Below are 27,814 nucleotides of genomic sequence, written 5' to 3'. Positions count from 1 at the left end.
ATTTACAGCTATGGGATGAGTGGGTGGCTTGCAGCAGAGACATTCCTTTGCTGTTTACATGAAGTATTTTTATAAGACTGTATTCACACCTACCAGAGTGAAGCAAAGAGACTGAAGAGTCCAAAATAATAATTGACTGAGGGCTCCTTCAGACATTCTACCATCCCAGACAACTTCCGTCATCTTTCCCATCACCCACCATTACCTTGGTCAGGGATTATTTTTTTTAAAAAAAATTAAGTATACAAGCTTGGAGGCAGATGTAATAATGTAATAATAGGCAGTTCCTGCAGCTAAGCAAATTGCTTTGTTATGAGAGTGCTTGCTTCTTCCCACCCAGGATGGATCTATGCTGCCATATAATCCAGATTATCAAATCAGATAATCAGGATTATCTGCTTTGAACTGGATCATAGGAGTCTACACTGCCATATAATCCAGTTCAAAGCAGATAATCTGGATTTTAAATGACAGTGTAGAGTCAGCCCTAGTCTTGAAGAACCCTGCATTCACTGATTGATTCAGATTTGAACCAAACAATCTAGCTACTGCTACAGATGTGCCCCTCTATGACTTAAGTATGTTCGAATGAGCAAAGACTCCTCTGCAATAGGGACTGTTGGCTTCAAGTGTGTGTAATATGACTTCAAAGAATAGTCACTAATTTTATTCATAGATGTTAAATCAGTTACTCCAAGATAAGGAGACAGATTTTTGTATATTTCATTCTTATTAAAGGTGTTACACTAAAAAACACAGAATTCTGGGGAGAAAATCTTAACCCCCCCCCCCCCCCAAAACACTTCATCATAGTTTTGCTCCAAAAAACTCAAAAAATGTAGTTGACAGTTTTTCAGCTGAGGTTGGTAAATATTCTCTACATACCAGAGCAACTATAATGTAGTGAAATATGCAACTGCAGCTATGCAAGAGATATGCCACTGAACATTGCTATAATAGTGATGTCCCGTTAACAAAAACACTGCTTCTGTTGATCTGTTCTTGTTGCTTCCTCTAGCCCATGGGCATTTTCTCCATCCTGGAAGAAGAGTGCATGTTTCCTAAGGCAACAGACACTTCTTTCAAGAACAAGCTCTATGACCAGCATCTTGGCAAGAGCAACAACTTCCAAAAACCCAAGCCTGTCAAAGGCAAGGCTGAGGCGCATTTCTCCCTGGTGCACTATGCCGGCACTGTGGACTACAACATCACTGGCTGGTTGGATAAGAACAAGGACCCCCTTAATGAAAGTGTTGTGGCGCTGTATCAAAAATCATCACTTAAATTGTTGTCCTTCCTTTATTCCAACTATGCTGCCACAGAAGCAGGTAAACACAGTTTTAGAAAACCAGAGGCCTGGTCTTAGTCACCTCTGTCATGCTGTCCTAATTCAATCAATTGTAATATGAATTGAAAGGGATTCTTGACGCATGCCCCATCCACACAGCCATATAATTCAGAATATCAAGGCAGAAAATCCCACAATATCTGCTTTGAACAGGGTTATCTGAGTCCACATTGCCATATATTCCAAATCAAAGCAGATAATGTGGGATTTTATTCAGCTGTGTGGAAGGGGCCTGAGTCCCTTGTTCTACATGGGAGCTTCAGATACTTCTAGTAGTGTTTCAGACACATTTGTGATGTACATCCCTAAAAGCTGACCACACATTGTAGCATAGGCTAATTATCTGCTCAGCATATAGAAATGGAGATTTCAAAAAAAAAAAAACCAAAAACCAAAACAAAAAAAGAGGAGGACTGATCCTACAAATTAGATCTTTTTTGGGATACTTCTTATTGCAGTCCTGGTATAGAGCATCAAAGAAGGATCTGTGGGGAAGTCTGCAGGAAATTCTCTTGCAATAATTATATGAGATTGAGGAATGGGAGCAAACTTTCCTGGATATGTATTTATACCAAATATCAGGTTCACTATCAACCTTTACTGAGTATTTGAAGAAAGCAAACCACTCACCAATCGAGAGAACTCATGCTCATGTTTCATTGCAAGCAGTGTGACATAAATTATTTGTTAGGGTAACAAGTTCTCTACCTGTGGTGTAAATCTTCTGTAAAAAATCTTTGTATCTGCCTTACTTATATATGGGCTCTGGGAAATATATGTGGCTTTGAAGTGTTTCCGTGGGTTGGGCCTAGTAATTTTAAATGAGAAAACTCATTCGCTTTGCCACACTATTTACATTGAACTCATGAATCACTCTTTTCTTGTCTGAAGTTACCTTCATTCTTCTCTCCAAAGTCCCTTCCTTGCCATCACAGAACTTGTTACACAAAACCGCAATGAGTCGCCGTTTTAGGCTGAGATATTAGCGGTATACAAGTGTACTAAATAAATAAATAAATAAATAAATAAATAAATAAATGAAAATATATTTGCATACTAGTTAAGACATCAAGGAGCAGTGATGATTCTAGTTAAGAGATTATCCTCAATTAGCTTTCAGTGGTCTGTAAAAGTTTTCACTTCCTACCTCCACCATTTCCTTCTTTGAACCCTTCATCACAAATGCATTTTACTTATTTATTTGTGACCTGGTTCATTGGATAAACTATAGCGGTTGAGAGATAAACTAATCCAATATAGATGCCATGACCCTGATTGGATCATGGCATCTATCAAGCCCAATTTCTCAAATCGTGTGCACAGAATATCTCATATGCTTAATTTTCTATTCTAAGGTGAAGGTGGCGGCAGCAAGAAAGGTGGCAAGAAGAAGGGAGGTTCCTTCCAGACAGTGTCTGCTGTCTTCAGGGTATGCAATATTTATTTTAAGGTTTCTAATAGGTGTGGGAGAATTCTAACATCCTGGGGAGGAAGAAATTCTCCACTCCTAGACACTCAGCAAAAGATGACATCAAGTCCGATAAGATGAAAAAGAAGAGAAAACTTAAACGTGAAAATGACTGAGCTTGTATGGTTTTGGGGTTTTATTATGATGAGGGAGTATATTTAAATGGAAGGGGGCCCTTCACCAAATTTTAATCAAAAATTAAAACAGGTTTCTTTGATATTGGGGCCTATTTTTAAAATTATTTTTGGGGAGGGAGGCATATCCAGGAAGTAACTTCGGGCTGTGCCCATCCTGTGAAATTTGCCAGTCCTTAACCTGAGAGCTACATGCTGCCTTCTGACTCATGAAATGCCAGTGGGTGGACCTCAGAGAGAAAGACAGAGAGAGAGAGAGAAACATGGGAAAATTAATGGGATGGGATGGCAGAGACAGAGAATAGCAGGAGGGCTGGGGAAATCACATTATGATGGAAAGAAGACCCCCTTCCCCCCTTCACAAGTGATCATTTCAGTCATCTAACAAGAACTATCTGTCCATCCTCTGGCCCTCAAGATTTTTTTAATCCCTACCCCATGGATGAATAGAGAAAACATCAGCATGCTGCCAATATAAACTCTTTCTTTACTCCGGGTACAGGAGAATTTAAACAAACTGATGACCAATCTGAGAAGCACTCATCCTCATTTTGTGCGTTGTTTAATCCCTAATGAAACAAAGACACCTGGTGAGTTATTGTCTGGAAACTATACCTGACTGGGGCTGGTGGGTGTACTTTGCATCAAAGGGTCTGATGTGCAATAGCCTGTCAAATCACCTTGTAAACACCCTGTGGTTTTTCCCCCTTTCTCTATATTTCTATGAATCTATAATTTTGGCCTTTAATCAGTGAAATGGTTTGTTCAGGTGATCCATGATTGCTCCTCAATAAGAAGGACATTTCAGAATCTGGATTGAAAATAAATGTAATGTTGATGTTCTCCCCTCTCTTTTCCTCTTCCTGATTCAAAGGTATAATGGACCATCACCTGGTGATGCACCAGCTGCGATGTAATGGGGTGTTGGAAGGTATTCGGATCTGTAGGAAAGGCTTCCCCAGCAGAATCCTTTATGCTGACTTTAAGCAACGGTATGTCAGAGGTGGTTTGAGTGTTGGACAAGAGTGCTAAAGATCAGGTTTCAAACCCTACACTCCGCCATTGAAAATCACTGCATGAGCTTGGAAAATCACACTCTTCACTAGTCACAGGGGAAGGCAAAGGCACCGCCCCCTTGAACAAATTTTACCAGGAAAACCCCGTGACAGGTTCACCTTAAAGTCACCATGTCAGAAATGACCTGAGGACACACAACAACAACACCTAACAATTACTGAGCTACAATTGTGGGTAATACCCAAAGTCATGATCCACTAGCATATTTTGATATATGGCAATTTCATCACCTAAACAGAAGATCATCAGGTCCGGATTTTACTAGAAATTTGTTGAGTCTGATAAGAAAGCTGAGACAGTCTCACCTTGGTTCTTAAATCTGTTTGGATCCCTAAACCTCAGGACTCAGTGCTAGATGGCTTGGAAATTGCAATTGGTGCAAAGATCGGCAGCCAGGTTACTAACTGGAGCTAGCTATAGGGAGCACACCATGCTGCAGCAGATAGGAGAGATACTATCAAGAGAGATCCTTTCTGGAGAAAGAAAAGTACAGCTTTATTTCCAGCTGGGACTATGGTGAAGAATTGTGTCTAAAAGCAAACCAGAGTGAGGATAAAGGCATTGTCTGTGCCTTTTATACCTCTACAAATGAAGGCAAACATGCTTCTACATACAATGACATCATTCACTATGTCACTAATGAAAAGGATGGTATTTGCTACCTGAATATTATCATAATAGTAAAAAGGGTTATATTGGAAGGAAAGACCCATGTTATCTGGCCCATCCATGTTCCTGGACTACTGATTTACTTTTCAACACTAGTGAATTGGTGAATGGAAATTATACTTATGTTAGTGAAGGGTGTTAGGGAATGAAGTGTTCATATGTTCCATTTCCCATGAAGGCTTGAATGCCTTGAAAAAAATGATGTATGGTCTTTGACTTGTCCATTTCCTTCTCTTTGTCTTACCACAGTTATAAAATTCTAAATGCTTCTGCCATCCCTGAAGGCCAGTTTATTGACAGCAAGAAGGCTTCTGAGAAACTTCTCTCATCTATTGATGTTGATCACAATCAATACAGATTTGGCCATACTAAGGTATTGACAAGCATGGATCTTGGGAGGTATTTCCAGCAGATAAAGATTAAAGGGAATATCTTAGCAGAGAATGACATGAAAAAAAAAAACAGATAGTATTAAGTTTATTTGATCTGCTTATGTAGTTCAAAATCAAATTACCGATATTAGGCCTGGGTAACAACGGAAAAAATTGTTTCTAAAATCGATTCGTTTTTTGGGGTTTTTTGCATTTCGATATTTAAAAGAATTCCGAAATTTTCCTTTTAAAAAGTTTCATATTTACGAAATTTCGTTAATATTAACGAATCAATTCGTTAAAATGGCGGACGCGGTTGCGCAACTGAAAATAATAGGGGTGAGATCTCTATTCTGGTTTGACAATGCTTCCCAATAATAATAATAATAATAATAATAATAATAACAAACCACTTTCTGCCTTCCTGCATGTAAGGCACAGTCAAAGCACTACTGAAAGATGGCCATCCATTCTTAATAATAATAATAATAATAATAATAATAATAATAATAATAATAAATATAATAAATATAATAGTTTTAACCTGGAGAAGGAAAGAGGGGGGAAAGAGAGGAGGGGTGAGATCTCTATTCTGGTTTGACAACGCTTCTCAATAATAATAATAATTATAATTATAACAAACCACTTTCTGCCTTCCTGCATGTAAGGCACAGTCAAAGCACTACTGAAAGATGGCCATCCATTCTTAATAATAATAATAATAATAATAATAATAATAAATATAATAGTTTTAACCTGGAGAAGGAAAGAGGGGGGAAAGAGAGGAGGGGTGAGATCTCTATTCTGGTTTGACAACGCTTCTCAATAATAATAATAATAATAATAATAATAATTATAACAAACCACTTTCTGCCTTCCTGCATGTAAGGCACAGTCAAAGCACTACTGAAAGATGGCCATCCATTCTTAATAATAATAATAATAATAATAATAATAATATAATAAATATAATAAATATAATAGTTTTAACCTTGAGAAGGAAAGAGGTTAGGCAGGCAACAGGCAGGTCTCTGAGTGCTGCACTGCTGTGTCTCTTTGCCCAATGCACACGCAGGCCAGAGTGAGGAACGAGGTGAGGTGACGACAGGAGGAGAGGAGAATTTGATCCACTTAAGCAGAGGCCAGGGACCCGGAAGTGGGGTAAATGCCGACCGCTTGCAACCAGGGAGAGGGGAGGGAAACAACTATAAAAGTTGCACCAGACATACGGAAATAATAACGAAACAATTTCAAAACAATTACGAAATAGCTTTAAAAATTCGTTTCGTTTTTTAGTTGCTCCTGAATGGTTTGTTATCGCTTCGTTATCAAGAAAAATAATGAATTATTAACGAATTATGAAATTAACGAACGAAACCGCCCAGCCCTAACCGATATGAATGTCCTCATTACCAAATGTGTAGAAGTTTGTGATTGCATTATAGATTGTATTTCCATACAAAGACAGCATGTCATCACAGTCATAAATGGCTGAGCCTTTCTCTTATTGGTTTGGGATTATTTGGCTTTTCAGTAAACTTATCTCTTTCGTTACCTTGTCAGTGGGAACAGCAGCAAAAGGTACAGAGGGACAGGGATGACTCGCTTCACATAGCTTTGGAAGTAGTGGCCAATGTGTCCCATGTTGATCAAGCAATGAATCTGCTGCAGGTTGTAGCCTGACTGTTCGGAGAGCTATCCAGTCAGTAGTTTGGATAGCTTCTTTAAAGTTGGAACTGAAACCTACAGAATATTGACTATCCTGCTGACATGGATATTTCTAGCCACCACAGACTATCTTTGCACTATGAGATTGCTACATGATAGATGTTGCTTCTAACTCACAAAAATACCGTAGGTATTCTTCAAGGCTGGCCTCCTGGGGCTTCTGGAAGAAATGAGAGATGAAAAGTTGGTAGCCCTCATCACCCACACACAGGCCATGTGCAGAGGATTCCTTATGAGGGTTGAATTTCAGAAGATGAATGCAAGAAGGTAATTATGAAACTATTTCCTCTCCAAGCCTCCAGATAGCAGTCCATTTAAATTTATTTGGAGGCAGGAACATCAGAAAATGCCATTATCAATAAGTATGGCCCTCCGCCTGCAGGATGTTCCCTGCTTCACATCTGCTCTTTTAATGTGAGTGAGAATGTGTACGAAATATCCCATGATTATCCCAGGCTGTTCTTATTTCAAAAATAATAGGCACGGGAGTGTCCGATTCATAAAGGCGATGACTTACTTAGTGCTGGAACACACACACAGCTGAAATCATTTTCCATCTAAGGCACCTTTCTTTCAATATCTTCACAGAGAATCCATTTACATCATCCAATACAATGTTCGTTCATTTATGAATGTTAAGCACTGGCCCTGGATGAAGCTGTATTTCAAGATCAAGCCTTTGCTGAGGAGTGCTGAATCTGAGAAAGAGATGGCCAACATGAAAGAGGAATTTGAGAAAACGAAAGAAGATCTAGCAAAGTCTGAAGCAAAGCGAAAAGAGCTTGAGGAAAAAATGGTGACACTAGTGCAAGAGAAGAATGACCTTCAGCTTCAGGTTCAGTCAGTAAGTAATCCATTTTTCTTTAATGGCATCCTTGACCTTCATATTTGGCCAACGCTAGATACTTACATCTCTAGAAAAAAAATGACAATTTTTCATATTGTAACAGCATGATTCACACTAATGTCTTATGTACAGTTACTTGTTTGAACACATGAGGTTGCTTGAGAGTGTCTTCACAATATTTGTTGATTTTGGGTATACTGTTGCTTTGCATGTAGTGTTTAAAAAATACATTCTTCTGTACTGATCCCTGTGCTAATTTCCACTAACAGAGTGAGCCAACTAGTCCAGGTGGAGGAATATTATATCCAATTAATGCAACATTTTAGTTCAGGATGGGGCATAGAGATTTTAACTTCAAGGGGATGAAGTAGGCCACAACCACAAATGTTTTGAAGGCTCTGATTGGGATATATAACTTTGTTTAAAAAACAAAGGGCACTGTTACTAGTTATACTATATATAGACAATATTTCCAGACCTAAAAAAATAAGAGAGGTTAGTCAACAGTGAATGAGCTGTATGGTAGGGAAAGTTCTTGATATATTTAGAGATATTTTACAGATAAGCCAAAAGGGAAAGAAAACATCTTGCCATATTTTTCAACATTATAGATAATTTCATAAATGGTATATGCCTTTGTTTGTTATGAACCACAAAACAAGTCTGATGTTCTGTTTTGTTGCTACAGGAAACTGAAAGTCTAGCAGATGCTGAAGAAAGATGTGAGGGACTCATCAAAAGCAAGATTCAGCTCGAAGCTAAAATAAAAGAACTGACTGAAAGATTGGAGGACGAGGAAGAGATGAATGCTGAATTGACTGCAAAAAAGCGGAAACTTGAAGATGAGTGTTCGGAGCTGAAAAAAGACATTGATGATTTAGAGCTAACATTGGCTAAAGTAGAGAAGGAGAAGCATGCAACAGAAAACAAGGTGTGGTGACTAAAAAGTTACAGCATACTATCAGTGTTTAGTAATTCATTGTCATCTTTCACTTAGCATTAACTTCTAACTCCATGTTAAATAGACAATGGCCCTCTACGTTTGTATATGATGGGCTCTATGCCTAAGTTTCATGTCTGTATCAAGAGCCCCGGGTGGCGCAATGGATTAAACCCTTGTGCCAGCAGGACTGCTGACCAAAAGATTGGCAGTTCAAATCTGGGGAGTGGGGTGAGCTCCCATCTGTTGTCTCCAGCTTCCCATGCGGGGACATGAGATGGTAAAATATCCGGGTGTCCCCTGGGCAATGTCCTTGCAGACAACCAATTTTCTCACATCAGAAGAGAATTGGCCAATAACCCACACAAAAATATCTGGATCTATAGCAATATCTATTTAAAATGCATTGGAGACTTGATTTATCCATCTTTATTGTTTCTTATCTCACGAATCGGTATAGCTAACTACGGTGCTGTGAGAAGGATGGTGGCAATTTAAGTTATGTATTGTTTCTTAGGTTAAAAATCTTACAGAGGAAATGGCAGCTTTAGATGAAAGCATATCCAAACTCTCCAAAGAGAAAAAATCTCTCCAAGAGGCCCACCAGCAGACCTTAGATGATCTCCAGGCTGAGGAAGACAAAGTCAACACTCTTTCGAAAACAAAATCTAAGCTAGAACAGCAAGTGGATGATGTAAGATATGTTGTCGTGTATTTTACTATGTTATGTTTTAAACTGTGTTGATCGGGCTTGGTTTCATGTAAGCCGTCCTGAGTCCTTTCGGGGTGATGGAGATGGGTGTACAAAAATAAAGTTGTTGTTGTTATTATTATTATTATTATTATTATTATTGGAATTGATAGTGATGATAACCTATTTTGGTAGGAGAAGTGAAATCTGCTTATATACTTTTGCACTCATGAATTAAGGTTCAGCAGTTGATAACTGAGTAATTCATTTTTATTTTACTCACTCTTCACTGTACCAGTCTTCTATATTAGATTTCGATATTCACTTTGTTTGTGTTCACATCCATTCTTACTCTGCTACTCTCAAATATGAATGCAAAGAAATGTCCATTACTTACACACATGCATACACTGTTTTGGGCATTCACAAACTAGGCAAAATTCTGGAAATTGAATTTCCTTCATCCACATCCTGCATCTCAACTCTACATATAGAAACATAGTATTGTTTTCTTAATTGTACAGCAAATTTTAAAGATTCAAATTATTTTCAGCAATGAAATATATAGCAATCTAGCAATTACCTTTTTGTGCAAGCATATAAATATTTTCAGAGTGATCAGAAGACCATTTGTAGGGACAAGATGACTCATTTCAAAAGATATTCACATATATCCACCTAGGATAAATGTGTCTGATCACAACCCCAACAAAACCAACAGATAGTTCCCTCCTAATTAGAATGTGTTATCTGACACATCTGAAAGGCTTGATTTGGGGAAAACAGACAATCTCTCACCAATATTTTTATCCTTAGAGATTCTTATAATGTTCTATTAATCAAGTTAATATAAAAGAATTTGATTTGATTATAGCACTATCATCCTCACATGAGCATAGGATCTCATTTGAGCCCCAAAGGACATCTGTAGCTTTTCAAAACTTCTAATGTTTCACATCTTTTTCAACATCATGTTTTCCTTAAAACAGTAACTTTATATCAGTACCAGTTATTCAAATGCCCATGTTTTATTTTAGCTTGAAGGCTCCCTGGAGCAAGAGAAAAAGCTTCGCATGGATCTTGAAAGAGCCAAGAGGAAGCTGGAGGGAGATTTGAAGATGTCTCAAGAATCAGTCATGGATCTGGAGAATGACAAGCAGCAAATGGACGACAAACTAAAGAAGTACACTCCTAATAGAATTGTGCATTTTAGCCTCTAATATCCATTTGCCCTTAGAAAGTTTACTTTGCATATTGGTTGGCTTATTTTACACTTTTCTTGTTCATAGGAAAGAATTTGAAATTGGTCAGCTACAAGGAAAAATAGAGGATGAACAGGTTCAAAGCTCTCAGCTACAGAAAAAGATCAAAGAGTTACAGGTATATTGAGAACATATATGGCAAGTCTACATGATTTAAAAAAACACCATGTACTCACCCCAAGAGCTAGTAGTTTTCATCATATATAGGCAGGAATCCAAATTGTTTACCCCTTCACTGGAACTTGCTCCATAATAACCAGAGTTGAAGGATACACCAGAGTTTGCAGGAAACTCCTGAGTGTTCTTGAGATTTGAGGTGGTGTGTACAGCTGGATCAGGTCTGTTTTGTCCTGATCCCTTGTCCACATGCACACACTGCCACAGGGAATACGATATGTGGCTCTTGTGTCAGTACCACAGCTTCTTGCCAGTCAACAACTTTAGGAGAGCCTGGCCATCACCTCTTGCTTCTGCTAAGGTCATAACTTGGGTGTCCAGCCATATGATCAACAAGCAGGTGGTTGCTCATAGGTGACATGACAACAAGGTCTGTCTGCATGGCCCTGGATTCACCTGTTCCATGTAAATGCATCTAAACACATAATGTGGCTGGATTGTACCTGCAGATCTTAACATAATCACTTCTGCAAGCAATTGCCTTGGCCTCCCAAATCTGAAGTACAAATTAATGTTGCATATAAATCATAATAATGTATGCACTGTTGTTCCCAAATATGTCTCTTTCAAATATAGAATGAGTTTATCTTATTTCCAAAAGGCCCGTATGGAAGAACTGGAGGAAGAGATTGAGGCTGAGCGGGCATCTCGGGCCAAAGCAGAGAAGCAACGGGCTGATCTCTCCAGGGAACTTGAAGAGATCAGTGAGCGCCTGGAGGAAGCTGGAGGAGCAACATCAGCCCAGATTGAGATGAATAAGAAACGTGAGGCAGAATTCCAGAAAATGCGCCGGGACCTTGAAGAGGCCACCCTAAATCATGAAGCCACAACAGCCGCCCTTCGCAAGAAGCATGCAGACAGTGCAGCTGAACTTGGAGAGCAAATTGATAACTTGCAGCGTGTCAAGCAAAAACTGGAGAAGGAAAAAAGTGAACTGAAGATGGAGATTGATGACCTTGCTAGCAACATGGAATCTGTCTCCAAGGCCAAGGTAAAGAGTTATGTTTCTCCATTTTCATAATATTTCTTTATAAGTATACCTCCATTAAGGAAACAGATGTATTCCTGGGTATTACTTCTTTTACAAAACAAAAAAAAATGATACCAAAGACAGAAATAATATTAAAAGCAGAAGGCTAGATTCATGCATCATAGTAAAAAGGAATAGTTGAATATGTTCCAGTGAACTTTTTATTCAAAACAATATGCATGTGAGAAATGAAAAACCAAGTCTGTCTCACATAAGTAAATAAAATGTTTTTGAACCTTCTAGAGACCATTTGAAAACTTCATCTAGGGATGAGTTTTTCTTTGGACAGCCTCTACTTTATTTATGATTTCCATTTTGGTGGGTAAACGTATAGATCAGGACTTCATGTGGAGAAGCTTGTGAGGCAGACATCTATTCTCTCCTTTTCCGAATGTTTTACTGTTCGGATATTCTCAATAAGGATTTCTGGAGGCAAATGACCTTTTCCTTGCACATAGGCACACATATTAACTACGGTAGGATTGACTGGAGTAGAATCCCATTTTTTCTCAACTCAAGCTTTATTGCTATGTTTACTACAGACACATAGCACAACTCAGCACCCAAAGAGTTGGGTTTTTTAGTCCTCTTTCACCATTCTCCCAATGCTGATGTTACTAAAAAGATTCCAGTTAGATGGAAGAGAAAGAAGGCATAAAATATTTGTTAAAAGGAGCTTCTTTGTCAGATTTTTGTTAATTATAATAAAAATCCAAACTATTTAATTTAATTTAAAAAGAGTAATCTGGAAAAGATGTGTCGAACCCTTGAAGACCAATTTAGTGAAATCAAGACAAAAGATGAAGAGCACGTGAGACTGATCAATGATCTGAACGCACATAAAGCACGGCTGAACACTGAAAATGGTAAGTTTTACCACTTTCAAACTGAAGAAAATGTTCATTTATACTGACATTTAGATATTTAAAATATTTTCACTGTGTGTTTCTATGAATATGCTTAAAATGGAAATCAACAACATGTTCTTTTCATTTATATTGTATCTATCTTAAAATATCTACCTTAACTCTCTCTGAACTGTCAAATCCTGATCAGGTGTTACAAGTAAGGAATATTTATTTCAGTCCTCCACCATCATCCTCCCAGTGCTGGTGTTACTAAAAAGATCCCAGCTAGATGGAGGGATAAAGAAAAAAAGGGGGTGGGGGATATTTGAAGGAAAACATAGTACAGGAAGATAGATAGATAGATAGATAGATAGATAGATAGATAGATAGATAGATGATAGATAGATGATAGATAGATAGATAGATAGAGATAAAATAGATAGATTAGATAGATAATTAGATAGCTGATTAGATAGAATAGATAGAGCCTGTGAACATGATGTGACTCCTGGAGATTATCTACCAAGGCTAAGATTTTATTCTACTGTTATTTTCAATCTGTGATGGGAAACAAGACTGCATGCCTTGTGCAGAACAGAGTTGAACTTTGCCAGTAGGAAAGACATAGCACAGAACTGAGCTATGCTTTGCAGGTAAGAAAACTGTTGAAGTGATTTTACTCCTAAGCAGACATGCATAGACTTTAACTGTGCTTTACATTTTTTGAGAAATTGTATTCAGATTGGTAAGAATTATATCTGGCTCCACTATTTTGCTTTCATTCTCCCTATTTTCTCCTTGGCCCCAACCTGTGACCCTAGCTTTTCCTGGAATGCAAGCCCTTATCCAAATAGATATGTTGCCACTAGGATAATTGTCCTTGCCTATCCTGCCACATATTGACGAAGCAACCTTTTACAGACAGCCTGCAACTCAATACAGAGTTGGATCTGTGCCTCAAGCCACAAAGATGTAGTAAAATTAGTGATATGACTTGGAAACTGGTAGTCCCAACCATACAGCTTAGGAAGACTGTGTGGATTTTTTTTTATTAGGTGAATTTTCTCGCCAACTTGAAGAAAAAGAATCTTTGATTTCTCAGTTGATCAGAGGCAAACAAGCATTCACCCAGCAGACAGAGGAGCTCAAGAGGCAGCTGGAGGAAGAAAACAAGGTGATATTCTCTTAATGTAGACTATGCCATGTATGTCCTTATTAAGCAATGAAGCAATGAAAAACTCATGTCTGCTTTTCATGATATGGGCTGCTAATGAGCCTAAATATCCTAAAGATACCAGATCTTGTCTGATCTTGGAAGTTATGCAGGGTCAGCCTTGGTAAGAGCCTGGAGGGGAAACTGCTTTTGCAAATTCTCTCATTGTAGTAGAAAAGGCTTTAATAATGCTGAATTGTATCAATATATTTTCATACCATACGATTACCCTATAAAAGTCGCTGTGGTAAGGGTATGATTGGGGATCAATGAAGCAGTATAAGAAAAATAATTCTCAAAAAGCACTGCCAAAAATGTTTGGTTAGATTTTAAGAATGAGCAGAAAAAGACTTTTTAAAAAGTCAGTGTACAAATTAACACCTGAAGTAAAAGGCATCTTTATGTGGTATCATGGACAGAGAGGATATAAACTAGTAAAAAAAATTACCAGTGTGGTTACCTTTATATTTATGAACCCTCAGGCAAAGAATGCTCTAGCCCATGCCTTGCAATCCGCCCGCCATGACTGTGACTTGCTCCGGGAGCAGTTTGAAGAGGAGCAAGAAGCCAAGAGTGAGCTCCAACGTGCCATGTCCAAGGCAAACAGTGAAGTGGCCCAGTGGAGAACCAAGTATGAAACAGATGCCATTCAACGGACCGAGGAATTAGAAGAAGCCAAGTATGTACTGGGGAAGAATGCTGGGAATGCCTTCCCACTTTATTAGGGATGACCATTGGTTTTTTGACATAAAACTCTTTTTCTGTAGTTGATACTAAAGAATTTCAGTTATTTTACAAATAACAGCAACATTGTCCTCAAATCCCCTTGTAGTCCAGTAACTTGCCCTCAGACACTTCTCTGCTGGCTGTTGGTTCTTCCTCACGATTCATTGTTCCTCCAGCAATTGTGATCTTGCTCCTAGATATGGAGCCCTTACTTTCACAATCTGGCCTGCCTGCAATGTCATGCCTTTCTATTTGTATCATAAAATCTTAGAACTGACGATACCAAAAAGGTCAAACAGTCCAACCCCCTGTAATGCAGACATACACAAAGTCTCCCATCATCCCAGGACCTGTCATCTAGCCGAGTTTGATAACCATTCCCTCTCAAAGTTTGCCTTAAAGCTGTTCGGGAAATGCCTTGGGTTCTTTGTCTTTCAGGAAGAAACTAGCTCAGCGTCTTCAAGAATCTGAAGAACAGATAGAAGCAGTCAACTCTAAATGTGCTTCTCTAGAGAAGACCAAGCAAAGACTACAAGGAGAAGTTGATGACCTCATGATTGATGTGGAGAGGTCTAATGCTGCTTGTGCAGCCCTGGACAAAAGGCAGAGGAACTTTGATAAGGTCACTTTTTTCTTATTGGGAAGAAGGAAGTTAGCACCATGGGGTTGAGGGAGAATTGCTATCAGGGTTTCTTTTTGTATAAGGTGAATTGAGACAACCATTCTTTGATAGCACTCAGTTCTCCCCCAGTTTACACATTTTGCTTGGCTAAAGGTGCTCTCTTTCTGTACTATATACATATATGTGTTCTTTAGGTACTTGCAGAATGGAAGCAGAAGTACCAGGAATGTCAGGCTGAACTGGAGTCTTCCCAGAAGGAGTCACGATCCCAGAGTACTGAAATCTTCAAAATGAAGAATGCATACGAGGAGGTGCTCGACCAGCTTGAGACAGTTAGGCGAGAGAACAAAAACTTGCAACGTAAGTGTCTTCTTTCTTTAGTCTTTGTTCCAATCTGAATGGGCAGATTCACACAAGTACTTTTGCATGTTCAGGGCTAAGAACCACTCAGCCAAAATAAACATGCCACATTCAACATATAATTGGAGGAGACAGACTACAATTTTTATTGGTTACAGTTGCAAATGTGGATTGACCCTCATTGATCTGGATCCAAGCATCAAGTAACTGTTGGTCTATAAACCTGACCTGCTGGAAATTGTGGGATGACAGGAAGGATCCACATGAGTGGATGATCCCCTACCAGGAGGTTCAGAAAAGGTGTCAGGTTCTGAGCTGCATCAGTCCAATTCTGGACCACATTTCCCGATCCCCAAAGGTCACCATAACGAATGCCAAAGAGATACTGGTAATAGACGTCTTGGATCCAGGACCCCTGCCAGTGATCCAAAGGTTGTGACAAATATTCACATAACATACAACACACCCATAAATATCCACATAACATACAACACACCCATAAACACATCAAGTATGCAGAGCACAAAGTGACTGCCAGGTGAATGTGTGGGACACCACTCCAGAAAGGACTGCTGAATACCATGTGAGGGCAGAATTTGATGAGTCTGGCACTAAGTCATTGCTTACTTATGTACAGTGGCAAACAGGGATCAAATTTCAGTTCTAAAAAGTAAGTATTTTTAGGGTAATGCAGTACAATGTTGCTGAAAGATCGTGCATTCAAAGTCTCTCTTAATTAGGCCTTTTGCATTTTAGATTGTACAATACGGCTGTCCAGTCCACATTGTACATCGGAGAAAGCCACATTTCCCCTATGCCCCCATATACACATTTTAATGTCAGATGAGGGATATCTGATCTAAATGATGTCAGTATATAATTGTACTTTCATGACATTACAGTACCGGGCGTATTACCAATGGTAATAATGATCATGAAATATTTCTTTCCTCAGAGGAAATTTCTGACCTGACGGAGCAGATAGCTGAAGCTGGCAAAAGCAGCCATGAATTAGAGAAAGCAAAGAAGCATGTTGAACAGGAGAGGTCAGACCTCCAAGCTGCTTTGGAGGAAGCAGAGGTGAATATGGGCTATTTGAATGCTGTTACTGGAAAACTCTCTATAAGTTGAGTTTTTCTGCCCTCCAGAGGCATCTCAATGTTGTGTACAGAGCAAAGCAACCCAACTTCAATGAATATTTTCCCCATCCTATTGCTTGAAATGGCAGAGAGTATGAATTAACTTTTATAGTAAAGCACCCCCTGTTACAATACACAATTATAGCCTTGGAAAGGATTTTAGTGCCACCTCCTGGCTAAAAATGGGAAAATACCATTCACAGTTGAGCTGAAAAGTCCCAGCCACATTATGAACTAATTCTCTCTCTCTCTCTCTCTCTCTCTCTCTCTCTCTCTCTCTAAATGAACCCTCTTTCTCTTAAGAGCACTTGATCACAACAATGCAAAGTTGTCTTGCTTGTCATTTCGTGTGATCCATGGTACCACCAATGAAATGCATTCTCTCTTCAATCTTATTTATCTCCACCCACACATTTCCACCACTCACTAAAATTCCTAATATTTCCTGATTTAAAGAAAATCATCTACTGTATATACTAATAAGCATAGAGATTTTAGTGAAGAAATTGCTCCCCAAATTTGAATTGACTTATCTTTAGGTCAGTGTAACCACTGTACTCTAGCTCTTATCAAAACAGTAACCATCCTCTTGTCTGACTAGAGTAAAAAAAGGCAAGAGTTTAGTCCATCCTGGGAAAACCTGAAAGAAGCATAAATCACTTCTGCTGTCCTTGCTGTCTTTAGAACATACTTGGAAGATAGTGGGGATGGGAGAGGAGATCCATCACTCTTTTGTCACTGATCTCCAGGACGCATGGCCAATTTATGAATAGTCAAAACTGTGAATGCGAAACCCATGCATGTGGAGAACTGGCTGTACATATTTTCTAATGAAAAAGTAAAATTGAAATAAATAATCTTGTTTGATTGACTCAGGGCTCCTTGGAACATGAAGAGGGGAAAATCCTGCGTGTCCAGTTGGAACTGAACCAGCTAAAGTCTGAAATTGATAGGAAGGTGGCAGAGAAGGATGAGGAAATTGAACAACTGAAGAGAAATCACCAGAGAATGATGGATACCATGCAGAGTACGCTGGATTCTGAAATCAGGAGCAGGAACGATGCCTTGCGGATTAAGAAAAAAATGGAAGGCGATCTGAATGAAATGGAAATCCAGCTGAGCCATGCCAACCGCCAATCAGCAGAGACACAAAAACACTTAAGGAATGTCCAAGGACAGCTGAAGGTCAACTTAATCATATATCATTTTTAGGATTTGTAACAGTTAGCTTGAGGCATATATGCATTGACATTTTATGCAGTTTGAAGGCAGCTTGACAGCATGGGGTTATTTTGATGCATGCTGTGAACACATGCTACAGTGCGCTTTAAAGGTTTTTAATTGAGGTAACCAAAGTCCAGGAATACTCTGAAATAGAGCCTTTAATGTGATACTAGTGTAAACTGTATTGCATGGCAAAAATGATTAAGTGAAGGAGCACCCCAGTGATCTGCATTGCGCATTATGGAGAAAGGAGCTGGAAAAAAATCCTGCATTCTTTGCCGCTGTCAAGCTGCTGATCCTGCAAATTCTGGAACCGCTTTGAGGCCAGACTCTGTAGCGCATATAGGCTCCATCTGGCCTATGAACTAAATCAAGAACTTCCCATCTAATTATCTTCACAATGAAACTGCTTTTGGTTTCACACTAAGTAGTCAATGTAGATGTGCACCTTGGTTCATTCTGTGACTGAACAGAGGAGAGAGTTGATCCTACTATACTTTCTAACAGGAGTGGAGAACTTGAAGCTCTCCAAGTGTTATATTTCTGCTTTATTTGAAATTATATTTGCAGTAATGGTGTAAGAAACAACATGGGAAATGTGAGCTGAAAAATGATAACAGCTTCCAGGGCTATAGTCAAATATTCATAGGATGGAGAAATATAGCAGAAAGGAAGTATTTAGCATACATTTTTATATATTACTAGCTGTGCCCTGCCACGCGTTGCTGTGGCCTATAGTAAAACTTATCAAAGTTGAGGTAGATATCTGGACTATTATGAAAGAGAGGTACCTACCTATTCCTTCCCCCTTTCTCTCCTTTCTTCCTTCTCTACCTCTTTCTTTCTTTCCTTCTTTCACTACTTGGTTTCATCCTTCTCTCTTTCCTTCATTCCCTCCCCCTTTCTTCCTTTGCCTTTCTTCCCTCCCTGTTTGCTTCCTTCTTTCGCTTTTTATTTCCTTTTATTTCACCACCATCATAACAATAACAATAATGCAATGCATTGCCTCTGGGACCTGACACCTCTCCCATTCCCCCTAAAAGGGTCTCAGAGGAAGAATAATAGCATCATAATAATCATAGAAATAACAACCTTTACCCGCCACGCATTGCTGTGACCAACCTTCCCTCTTTCTCTCCTTCTTTCCCTCCTTCCTTCCTTCCCCCCCATCTTTCCTTCTTCTCTTCCTTCTCTATCTCCTTCCTTCCCCCTTTTTCTTTCTCTTCTGGCCTCTTTCCTTCCTTCTTTCTTTCCTTCTTTCCTTCCCTCCCTCTTTCTCTACATCTTCCCCCTTCCTTCACTCCCTCTTTCCTTCCTTCATTCCCTTTTTTCTTTCCTTCTCTCCTTCCTTCCTTCCCCCTTTTTCTTTCTCTTCTGGTCTCTTTTCTTCCTTCTCTCTTTCCTTCTTTCCTTCCCTCCCTCTTTCTCTACATCTTCCCCCTTCCTTCACTCCCTCTTTCCTTCTTTCATTCCCTTTTTTCTTTCCTTCTCTTCTTCCTTCCTTCCCCCTTTTTCTTTCCCTCCCTCTGTCTCTCATTTCTTCCTTCTCTACCTCTTTCCTTCCTTCCCCCTTTTTCTTTCTCTTCTGCTGTCTCTCTTTTCTTTCCTTCCATCTTTCCTTTTCTTTCCTTTTCTTCTTCCTTCTTTCTCTAACTTTCCTTCCTTCCCCCTTTTCTTTATCTCCCTTTCTCTTTCTTCCTTCTTCCCTTCCTTCCTGTCTTTCCTGGATTTTGACAGGGCGGGAAGGGGTGTGGTGGGGTTTGGAGGTGGCGTGAAGTAAAAGGAGGTAAGATTGGGGCAGGCGAGTGATGGAGCGTGAGGTTGTGTGTGTGTGTGCGGCAGCGGGGGGAGTGATGGAGCGTGGGGTTGTGTGTGTGTGTGCGGCAGCGGGGGGGGAGTGGGGTTGCGCGTGTGTGTGTGGCGGTGGGGGGAGTGATGGAGCGTGGGGTTGCGTGTGTGTGTGCGGCAGGGGGAGTGATGGAGCGTGGGGTTGTGTGTGTGCGTGCGGCGGGGTGTGTGTGTGTGCAGGAAGCGGCGCGGCGGGGCTTGGAGTGGGCATGGCTTCCGCAGAGGGAACTGTGTGCGCGCGCCAGGGAACTTGCGGCTGGGCACCAATGCGCATGCTCAGTTGTTTTGCCGTTTTGTGAGTGTGTTGTTGTGTTGTTTTTCATTTTGAGTAGATATGTTTGTACCTTATGGGTTGTGTTATGGGCATGGGAATTTTGGTTAAGTTTCGTTGGGGGGTTTGTGAGTTTTGTTGATTTGCCGTTTTGTGAGTGTGTTTTTGTGTTGTTTTTCATTTTGAGTAGATATGTTTGTACCTTGTGGGTTGTGTTATGGGCATGGCAATTTTGGTTAAGTTTCGTTGGGTTTTTTTTTAGTTTTGTTGTTTTGCCGTTTTGTGAGTGTGTTGTTGTGTTGTTTTTCATTTTGAGTAGATATGTTTGTACCTTGTGGGTTGTGTTATGGGCATGGCAATTTTGGTTAAGTTTCATTGGGTTTTTTTGAGTTTTGTTGTTTTGCCGTTTTGTGAGTGTGTTGTTGTGTTGTTTTTCATTTTGAGTAGATATGTTTGTACCTTGTGGGTTGTGTTATGGGCATGGCAATTTTGGTTAAGTTTTGTTGGGGTTTTTTGAGTTTTGTTGTTTTGCCGTTTTGTGAGTGTGTTGTTGTGTTGTTTTTCATTTTGAGTAGATATGTTTGTACCTTGTGGGTTGTGTTATGGGCATGGCAATTTTGGTACAGTTTCGTTGGGGGGTTTTTGAGTTTTGTTTCCTCGTTGGATGCCCCTAACAAATTTATATATATAGATAACTATATTCTCAATTTACTTCTGACAAGATAAATAAATAAGTAAATTTAACGTGGACCACAAAGCGCTCCCAGTGTTGGAACAGTAAAATGCAAATGGTCTACATGGGACCAGTGTGTGAAATGTGGCATTAGAATCCTGACAGAATAATGTCAGTATGCAGCTTGCTTCTGTAGTAAAACAAGGAGATTATTTTATTTTATTTTATTTTTATTTATTTGGGACATTTTTATACTATCTTTCTCCAAAGACCCAAGGCGGTTTACAGCAGCAATTACACGCAAATATAAAAGTAACCATCAGATAAAGTCCATCAAATAAATCCCCCACCGTCCTAACGGACATAAAATTATCATTAAATAATAAACCAGTAAAATTTCCAAGGAACTAAAAAATGGAATAGTTAAAATGATTACAGTGCAGCTCCAGGCTCCTGTCAACATTAGTTAAAAGCTTTTTCACACAGGAAGATTTTGAGCTTCTTCCTAAAAGACAGAAGGGTGGGGGCTGCCCTGATCAATACTGGAAAAGCGTTCCAGAGTTCAGGCACCACACCCATAAAGGAGCCATCTTTAGCCATTTTTAGGTGCAGTCTGTCCCTACAACAAGCAATCAAATTGGTGGCTGGATAATGTAGGTGGCCTTTTTAACAACCATGACACAGAATTATGAAATTAAATCAGTGTCTGGTTCTCTCACTGCTGTTGATGAAAACAATGCAAACTTTTAGTAATTGCTAATTGAGGGAAAATGAAACAGCTACGAAAGTAGCTTAGGCAATCCTCCCCTCTACCCACCCACTGGGTTGATCCCCTTTGCAAAGAGATATTACCTTTAGCCTAAAACCAGTAAAGCAACCCCTGCTTTGCTGGGCCATCCAGTGCTGGGGAAAAAAGCTTTTGAGATTTGTAAAATGGTCCCTCAAGTGCTATTGTTCAAAGTAGATATTAAAATAACTCCATTTATGCATTAGACCTGCCCCACATTCTTCATCCAGAGAGCTTAAATAGTCTAACAATGTGCTAATATCATAATATTATCTTTATGGTATGTCGGGTGGTATTTTTAAAAATCTTTTAAATGAAACAAGTCAATACAAATCGTTCCCTTGGTGGTTGACTAGGCTGAGAAAGATTGGCTTATCCATGGAAACTAGGGTGAGACAGACTGCCTTGTGTGGTAAGCTTTAGTTTGTCTGGGAATTTGGATGTTTTTTAAATGAGTGTTGAGCTGAAATATTTAAAAGTGTATTATATGGCCAGTAAGATTAACACTGTAATGTTCAGTGTGCCTTAAAACAATGTAAGGCTGTAGGACTTTTTAAGCAAGATTCATGGTCAATGGATTATAAACTGCCTGGCTTTGCTAGTAGAATTTACTTGTAAAACCATATATGTATGTACATTAAAAATCAGCCGTTTTACGTTTAGTTTCCATGTAAGATGTCTTCATCTTGGAGATGCAACATATTTATGCTTGCTACAGGATTCCCAGCTTCATCTGGATGATGCGCTGCGAGGCAGTGAAGACTTAAAGGAGCAGCTTGCGCTTGTGGAGCGCAGGAACACCCTAATGACAACTGAGCTGGAGGAGATGAGAATGGCTCTGGAACAGACTGAACGGGCTCGCAAAGTATGTGAGCAAGAGCTGACAGATGCCAGTGAGCGTGTGCAGCTCCTTCATTCCCAGGTACAGAACCACAGAGCTGAATGGCCACAGACTCTGGTGCCAAAACTCTGCTGGGCAATCATTCCCTCTTTAAATCAGTTGCACCATATCAACATGAAATGCCACATAGAAATGATGCACTGCACAAAGATGCTTTAATGATCATTCATCATAAAAGACAAAGGCCAAAACCTACTTTCATTGTCCAAGGTTTCCTGTGGGTTAGAGCCTTTGCAGTGGGATGAGTCAAACAGATCCTAGTCATTGAGCTATGATGGGAATAGAATAGGACGTATCTCTTCGCTTGATTGTGTAGAGACCAGTGTGGAATGATGCTGACACATGATTAGCCTGTAGGATTAAACTGTAGGTAACTAAATTGTCAAATGTGCTCACAGAACACCAGCCTTCTCAATACAAAAAAGAAGTTGGAGACAGACCTAGCTCAATTCCAGGGGGAGATTGATGATGCCATCCAGGAGGCACGAAATGCTGAAGAGAAAGCCAAAAAGGCCATCACAGATGTAAGTGTCCTCGCTTAGACCCAGCTACTTGAAAGTACTGCTCAACATTGGTGATCTATCTGAGCATTTGACCAGTTTATGATCATATGATGTAAATTACCAAAGCTATAGAGTGAGTGGGTTATATATTTTGCATATGATGGTTTTCAAGCAAACATCATGCATGCAATTTCTTGTATGTGTGGACTGATATTCACAGTTGTCCAAACAGAGAAGATAATTTAACTAGAAGAGATAGTACACTGCAGGTTTGGTAGAGGAGAAGCTAAACTTGAGGTGCAAAAGTATACATCTTTAGATTTAAAAAAAATTGTGTCAGAAGTGACTTGAGAAACTGCAAATTGCTTCTGGTGTGAGAGAATTGGCCCTCTGCAAGGAAGTTGCACAGGGGACGCCCGGATGTTTTATTATCCTGTGGGGGGCTTCTTTCATGTCCCTGCAAGGGAACCTGGAGTTGACAGATGGGAGCTCACCCAGTCTTGTGGATTCAATCAGCTGAACTTTGGGTCAGCATTTCAGCTGGCACAAGGGTTTAACCCGTTGTGCCACTGTGACTCCTAAATTGTTAGATAAAATTGCTAAATATTGACTTATAATTTTGCATTATCTACATTTTTCCTCATACATACTTGTTTGTGTAAACAAAATGCAATCTTAACTTTTCTCTAAAATTGCATAGGTTTTAATTACCTTAGGGATGAATGAAGCAACAACCTTTTCTAGAGCACTGCTCTTTGCATGTTTTGTATTCTCTCTTCCATCAGTTCAGTAAGCACAGGAGCAGAAAACTTATGTTTCCAGAAGGTTTTGCCTTCAACTCCCATCAATCACGCTCATGGGGCAAATAGTAAAGGATTGTGGGGACTGTTGTGTCCCCAAACATCTGAAGAACCAAAGATTTCCCACTCTTGAATTAGAGGATAAACCATGCAAACACATTCCACACATAAAAACAAAACTCATTATATTTTAATACAGATGTATTTTAAAAGTGGGGCTTGGACTCTTGCCCAAATGACTAACAACAGAAAGACAAACCTAAGTTGGCTCTTGTTAACACACCTTGAATGTAACACTTTGAGCAAGACTGACAGTTAAGCATTTACAGATACTATTTGGGATGTATTTAACTAGGCAGCCATGATGGCAGAGGAACTGAAGAAGGAGCAAGATACCAGCGCCCACCTGGAGAGGATGAAGAAGAACCTGGAGCAGACTGTGAAGGATTTGCAGCACCGCCTGGATGAAGCAGAACAGTTGGCACTGCGAGGTGGCAAGAAGCAACTGCAGAAGCTGGAGGCCAGGGTATGCATGAGGAGGGGGTACCAGGGCCCTTGCTTTGGATTGTTTCCATTTGTTATAGTGGTTAAAAGTGTAAGGACAGGGAATGCTTTTGTTACCATAGTGACACTTTTCCTGAGATTTTTTGGAAACTGCACCTCCATTTATTACAATTAGTCATTGTAATAATTTTTCTAAAGATATGTTGTTGTAGATCTGTCTTTTCATTAGAATATTCTGTTTAGGTGCGTGAGTTAGAAAATGAGCTTGATGCTGAACAAAAGCGAGGAGTTGAGGCCATCAAAGCAGTGAGAAAATATGAGCGGAGAGTCAAAGAAATAACTTACCAGGTACTGCCATTTTCTTCCACTTAGATTATTGATGGGGTTCATTTCTCCTCATTGCTTTCAAATATACTGTTAGTCTGTAAGAGAAGAGATGTTTCAGCAAAACATTGTGTTTACTCCTTCTCCCTGTTTTTTTTCTAGTGGATAAACATATTCTTCATATTCTGAAAAACCAGTCCGTAAGATCCCTTTAGTGTTGGTATTCCATTTTCATTCTCTGCAGGCTGAAGAGGATAAAAAGAATGTTTTCAGACTCCAAGACCTGGTGGACAAGCTCCAGCTGAAGGTGAAAGCGTATAAGAGACAGGCTGAGGAGGCTGTAAGTACACAAGTGTCAAATGGTTCTTCCCCTCAGACTTAAGCAGAGATTGTTCAAATGAAAAGGCAGTTTCAAAAATACCTCAAACTTTGGTGGAAGTTATAATTAACATCCCTGTTGTTGTTTATGACTGGACTGATATATAATGCATATCAGATGCTCATGCCTAACAACAGCAAGTTGGTGTGTAACCCTGAATACTAGTTTGTCTACACTTCTAACTATGTGAAGTTGCAAAGACTACAAGGCACTCCCTGCCCTGGCTATATTCTTCTGAGGCAGTCAAACATGATTAAATAATACTCACACCTTGGATATTCAAGAATCTATACCCTTGTGAAAATGTAGCACTTTCACAAAACTAATTAAAAACAAGGTTAGCAGTTTGCCAAGGAGTTTGGCATATGGAGAAATCAATCCTTATTCTAAGCAAGAAACCCCAGTCAGATTTCCAGTCTAGGATATTTCTTTAAGAACCAAAGCAGAAAAAAATATGTCAAGCAGATATAGTCAGTTGCTAACTTTGAACAAAATCCTCAATGTCTATTGTCTTGAGAAATCATGCTAGTAAAAACACCCTAAGTCAGGCAGAAGGACTCCATGGTCAATGGTTACATTACTCATTCCCCAGGTGACCAAGGTTGTGTACATCCTATCAAGCTTTCTGACTGTTGCAGCAAGGCTCAAAACTGCTTATACTGCATTGCCACGTAAGAATAAAGAATATGCTTTTTCCAGAAAATGACTCCCTTTATCCACAGCATACATTTTTCCATAGTGCAGCTGTCCCTTCTAATAGAGGAAGGGACATCTTTCATCCTTTGCTTATTGCTATTTCCAATGTCCTGATGTATTATAGAAAGCCTGAGCTGTTGTCTATACATAAGTTACTATGAAATTGCTTAGAGTGCTGTTTTCACATTCTGATTATGTTGTGCCAGGAGGAACTGGCCAATTCCAACTTGTCCAGGTGCAGGAAAGCTCAGCATGAGCTAGAAGAGGCTGAAGAGCGAGCAGATATTGCCGAATCACAGGTCAACAAGCTAAGGGCCAAAAGCCGTGACATCGGTGGAAAGGTGAGTGTCTTGGAGCAGTTTTTTGACTCTGTTTTTTCAAAATAGAACATTGCCACATGTACTCTGGAATAAATGAAATTCGAGTATAAGTCAAGCGCTACTGGGGCCAAAATTATGGATTTTGATACAGCCTGTGGATAAGTTGAGGGTCATTCAACAGAGTGAGGAAAGTGCCTTTGCTACCTGAAAGACCAGCCATGCCGGCTGCCACAATCCCTCTCCCTCCCCCATTCAAAAAGGCTATACATTGTGTTAAAGTAGAGAATGTAGAGGGGATTAGTGCTGTCTTTAAGTTTTCCCAAAATTGACTACACTCTTGGACTAAATGAGGGATGGGAATGGGATTCTCCTTACCTCCTTCTCTCTCCCCACCTGCCTCTTACTATTCCAGTGGCAATATTTTTTAACCTTAAATGTTTTTTAAAGTATCATCCCTGCAATTGTAAAATTATTTAAAAAACATTTTAAATATTTTGGAGCAGAGGAAGTGCAGGAAAAGGGGCTGTGAGGTTATACAGGAGTGTGGGACCATGTATCAGCAAACTGGTGCAGTGAATCCGGAGATTTGTAATAGCAAGAACAAAATATGCAAGGTTAATAAGATTAACAATAGCTGACTGATTTAGTACATAGATGCTCTCAACAATAGCAAGGTTGTTCATGTCAGTATGTAACTGCTATCTGTGATCATGAAATTGCCATGAAATAAAGTCCTAAATCTGCGGAAGCCTACTCTACCCAGCTCTGCAGATCTGATGTATAGGCCTGGTGACTATCAGTCACTAGTTCTCCAACAAATAATATATACATAAGGATATGCATACTTGTATATGTATATCCTTTGGCTAGGGACATCTCTCTACATTCCAATGACAATAATTGAAGTATTAATTCTGGCTTCGATATTAATATATGCTGTGCCATTTTACCTGCTCATCATACTTCAGGGGCTGCTTGTTTTCATGACTTTTAAAAGAAAAGGAATTGTGACCAGACAGAATCTGGCAGGCTGGCCATACTTAGTGTACGAAAAGGAAGTTTTTCATCTTCCTCACTCAATCTTTATATCTGTTGTGTTCCCTCTTTTTGCTATATCATTATGCCAAGCAATTAAAACCAGACTGTAAGGGCAGGGTAGTAATTCAAGGTGTGTAATATCTGTCTGTAGATATAGCTGTATTGACATGATTCTCCCTTGTCAGAAAAAAATGAAAAAAGCTCTGGCTGCTTGCCATTGTCATTGTTATGCACCTACTTGCATGGCATTCTCAATTTAATGATTCAGTTACCCTATTATCTGACAACATTTGGATTTCTTTTTGTGCAGAAATCTGAAGAATGAGCTCAGCCTTGTTCCAGCTACAGTGATTTCACACAATGTGGAGTTCTTCACCAGCAATGTACATGTAAATGATCTGATCTGAATAAAATACATTTGTGAAACTCATTTAATTCCTGCTTAATGTTATACCAGATAAATGAACTAAGGAAAATAAAGGAGAAAAATAATGGAGAATCCCATGAGAATAGTCATCTCAAACACGAGGTTATAGTTTTAACTCACAAAGAGCTCCTTGTGTTTGTTGAATGCTGATGCTCTATGATAACAACAACTTGTTATGCCTGGCCTTTTAACAACCTGAGCCCTTCCTACATTCCAGTCTCCTAATCAACTAAGTTTTGGGAACTTAACTGACAAGCTGGGCAACCGTTGCTAGCTGGGGATTACTTACTAGGTAAACAGTAGAACACATTTTTGAATATCTACTTTGTGGTGTGTTTCTTTTTCTTGTTTAGAAGTATCTAACAAAACTATGGCAGTAGGAAAACAGCAGCAATTTTGGAATAAAAACAGCACAAGGGAGCTAGCTAAAATGAACCAACCAGTGTTTTTAAAGGCCTCGGAAAATCAT

The 27,814-nt window shown here is 39.4% G+C and overlaps 1 protein-coding gene across 1 annotated transcript in view; it reads left to right on the top strand.

Annotated features, from left to right (window-relative positions):
• LOC132768547 (myosin-4-like) overlaps positions 1–27,348 on the top strand; it is a 34,333-nt gene extending 6,985 nt beyond the window's left edge. Inside the window, exons 14-39 of the mRNA XM_067463811.1 lie at positions 1,019–1,337; positions 2,704–2,777; positions 3,453–3,540; positions 3,825–3,942; positions 4,946–5,069; positions 6,926–7,062; positions 7,384–7,639; positions 8,331–8,573; positions 9,100–9,276; positions 10,311–10,456; positions 10,563–10,653; positions 11,314–11,703; positions 12,482–12,608; positions 13,646–13,764; positions 14,286–14,482; positions 14,968–15,151; positions 15,346–15,511; positions 16,467–16,591; positions 17,527–17,835; positions 22,172–22,375; positions 22,753–22,878; positions 24,013–24,183; positions 24,405–24,509; positions 24,730–24,825; positions 25,767–25,901; positions 27,229–27,348. Coding sequence (XP_067319912.1) covers positions 1,019–1,337; positions 2,704–2,777; positions 3,453–3,540; positions 3,825–3,942; positions 4,946–5,069; positions 6,926–7,062; positions 7,384–7,639; positions 8,331–8,573; positions 9,100–9,276; positions 10,311–10,456; positions 10,563–10,653; positions 11,314–11,703; positions 12,482–12,608; positions 13,646–13,764; positions 14,286–14,482; positions 14,968–15,151; positions 15,346–15,511; positions 16,467–16,591; positions 17,527–17,835; positions 22,172–22,375; positions 22,753–22,878; positions 24,013–24,183; positions 24,405–24,509; positions 24,730–24,825; positions 25,767–25,901; positions 27,229–27,243 — 4,242 coding nt within the window. The 3' untranslated portion in view covers positions 27,244–27,348. The remainder of the gene's footprint in view (positions 1–1,018; positions 1,338–2,703; positions 2,778–3,452; positions 3,541–3,824; positions 3,943–4,945; positions 5,070–6,925; positions 7,063–7,383; positions 7,640–8,330; positions 8,574–9,099; positions 9,277–10,310; positions 10,457–10,562; positions 10,654–11,313; positions 11,704–12,481; positions 12,609–13,645; positions 13,765–14,285; positions 14,483–14,967; positions 15,152–15,345; positions 15,512–16,466; positions 16,592–17,526; positions 17,836–22,171; positions 22,376–22,752; positions 22,879–24,012; positions 24,184–24,404; positions 24,510–24,729; positions 24,826–25,766; positions 25,902–27,228) is intronic.
• The last annotated feature ends 466 nt before the right edge of the window (positions 27,349–27,814 follow it).

Source organism: Anolis sagrei, chromosome 2 (assembly GCF_037176765.1).
Source record: "Anolis sagrei isolate rAnoSag1 chromosome 2, rAnoSag1.mat, whole genome shotgun sequence".
NCBI classification, from domain to species: Eukaryota; Metazoa; Chordata; class Lepidosauria; order Squamata; family Dactyloidae; genus Anolis; species Anolis sagrei.
Note: the sequence above shows the minus strand (reverse complement) of the source record. Positions and strands in the feature narration are given on the sequence as shown.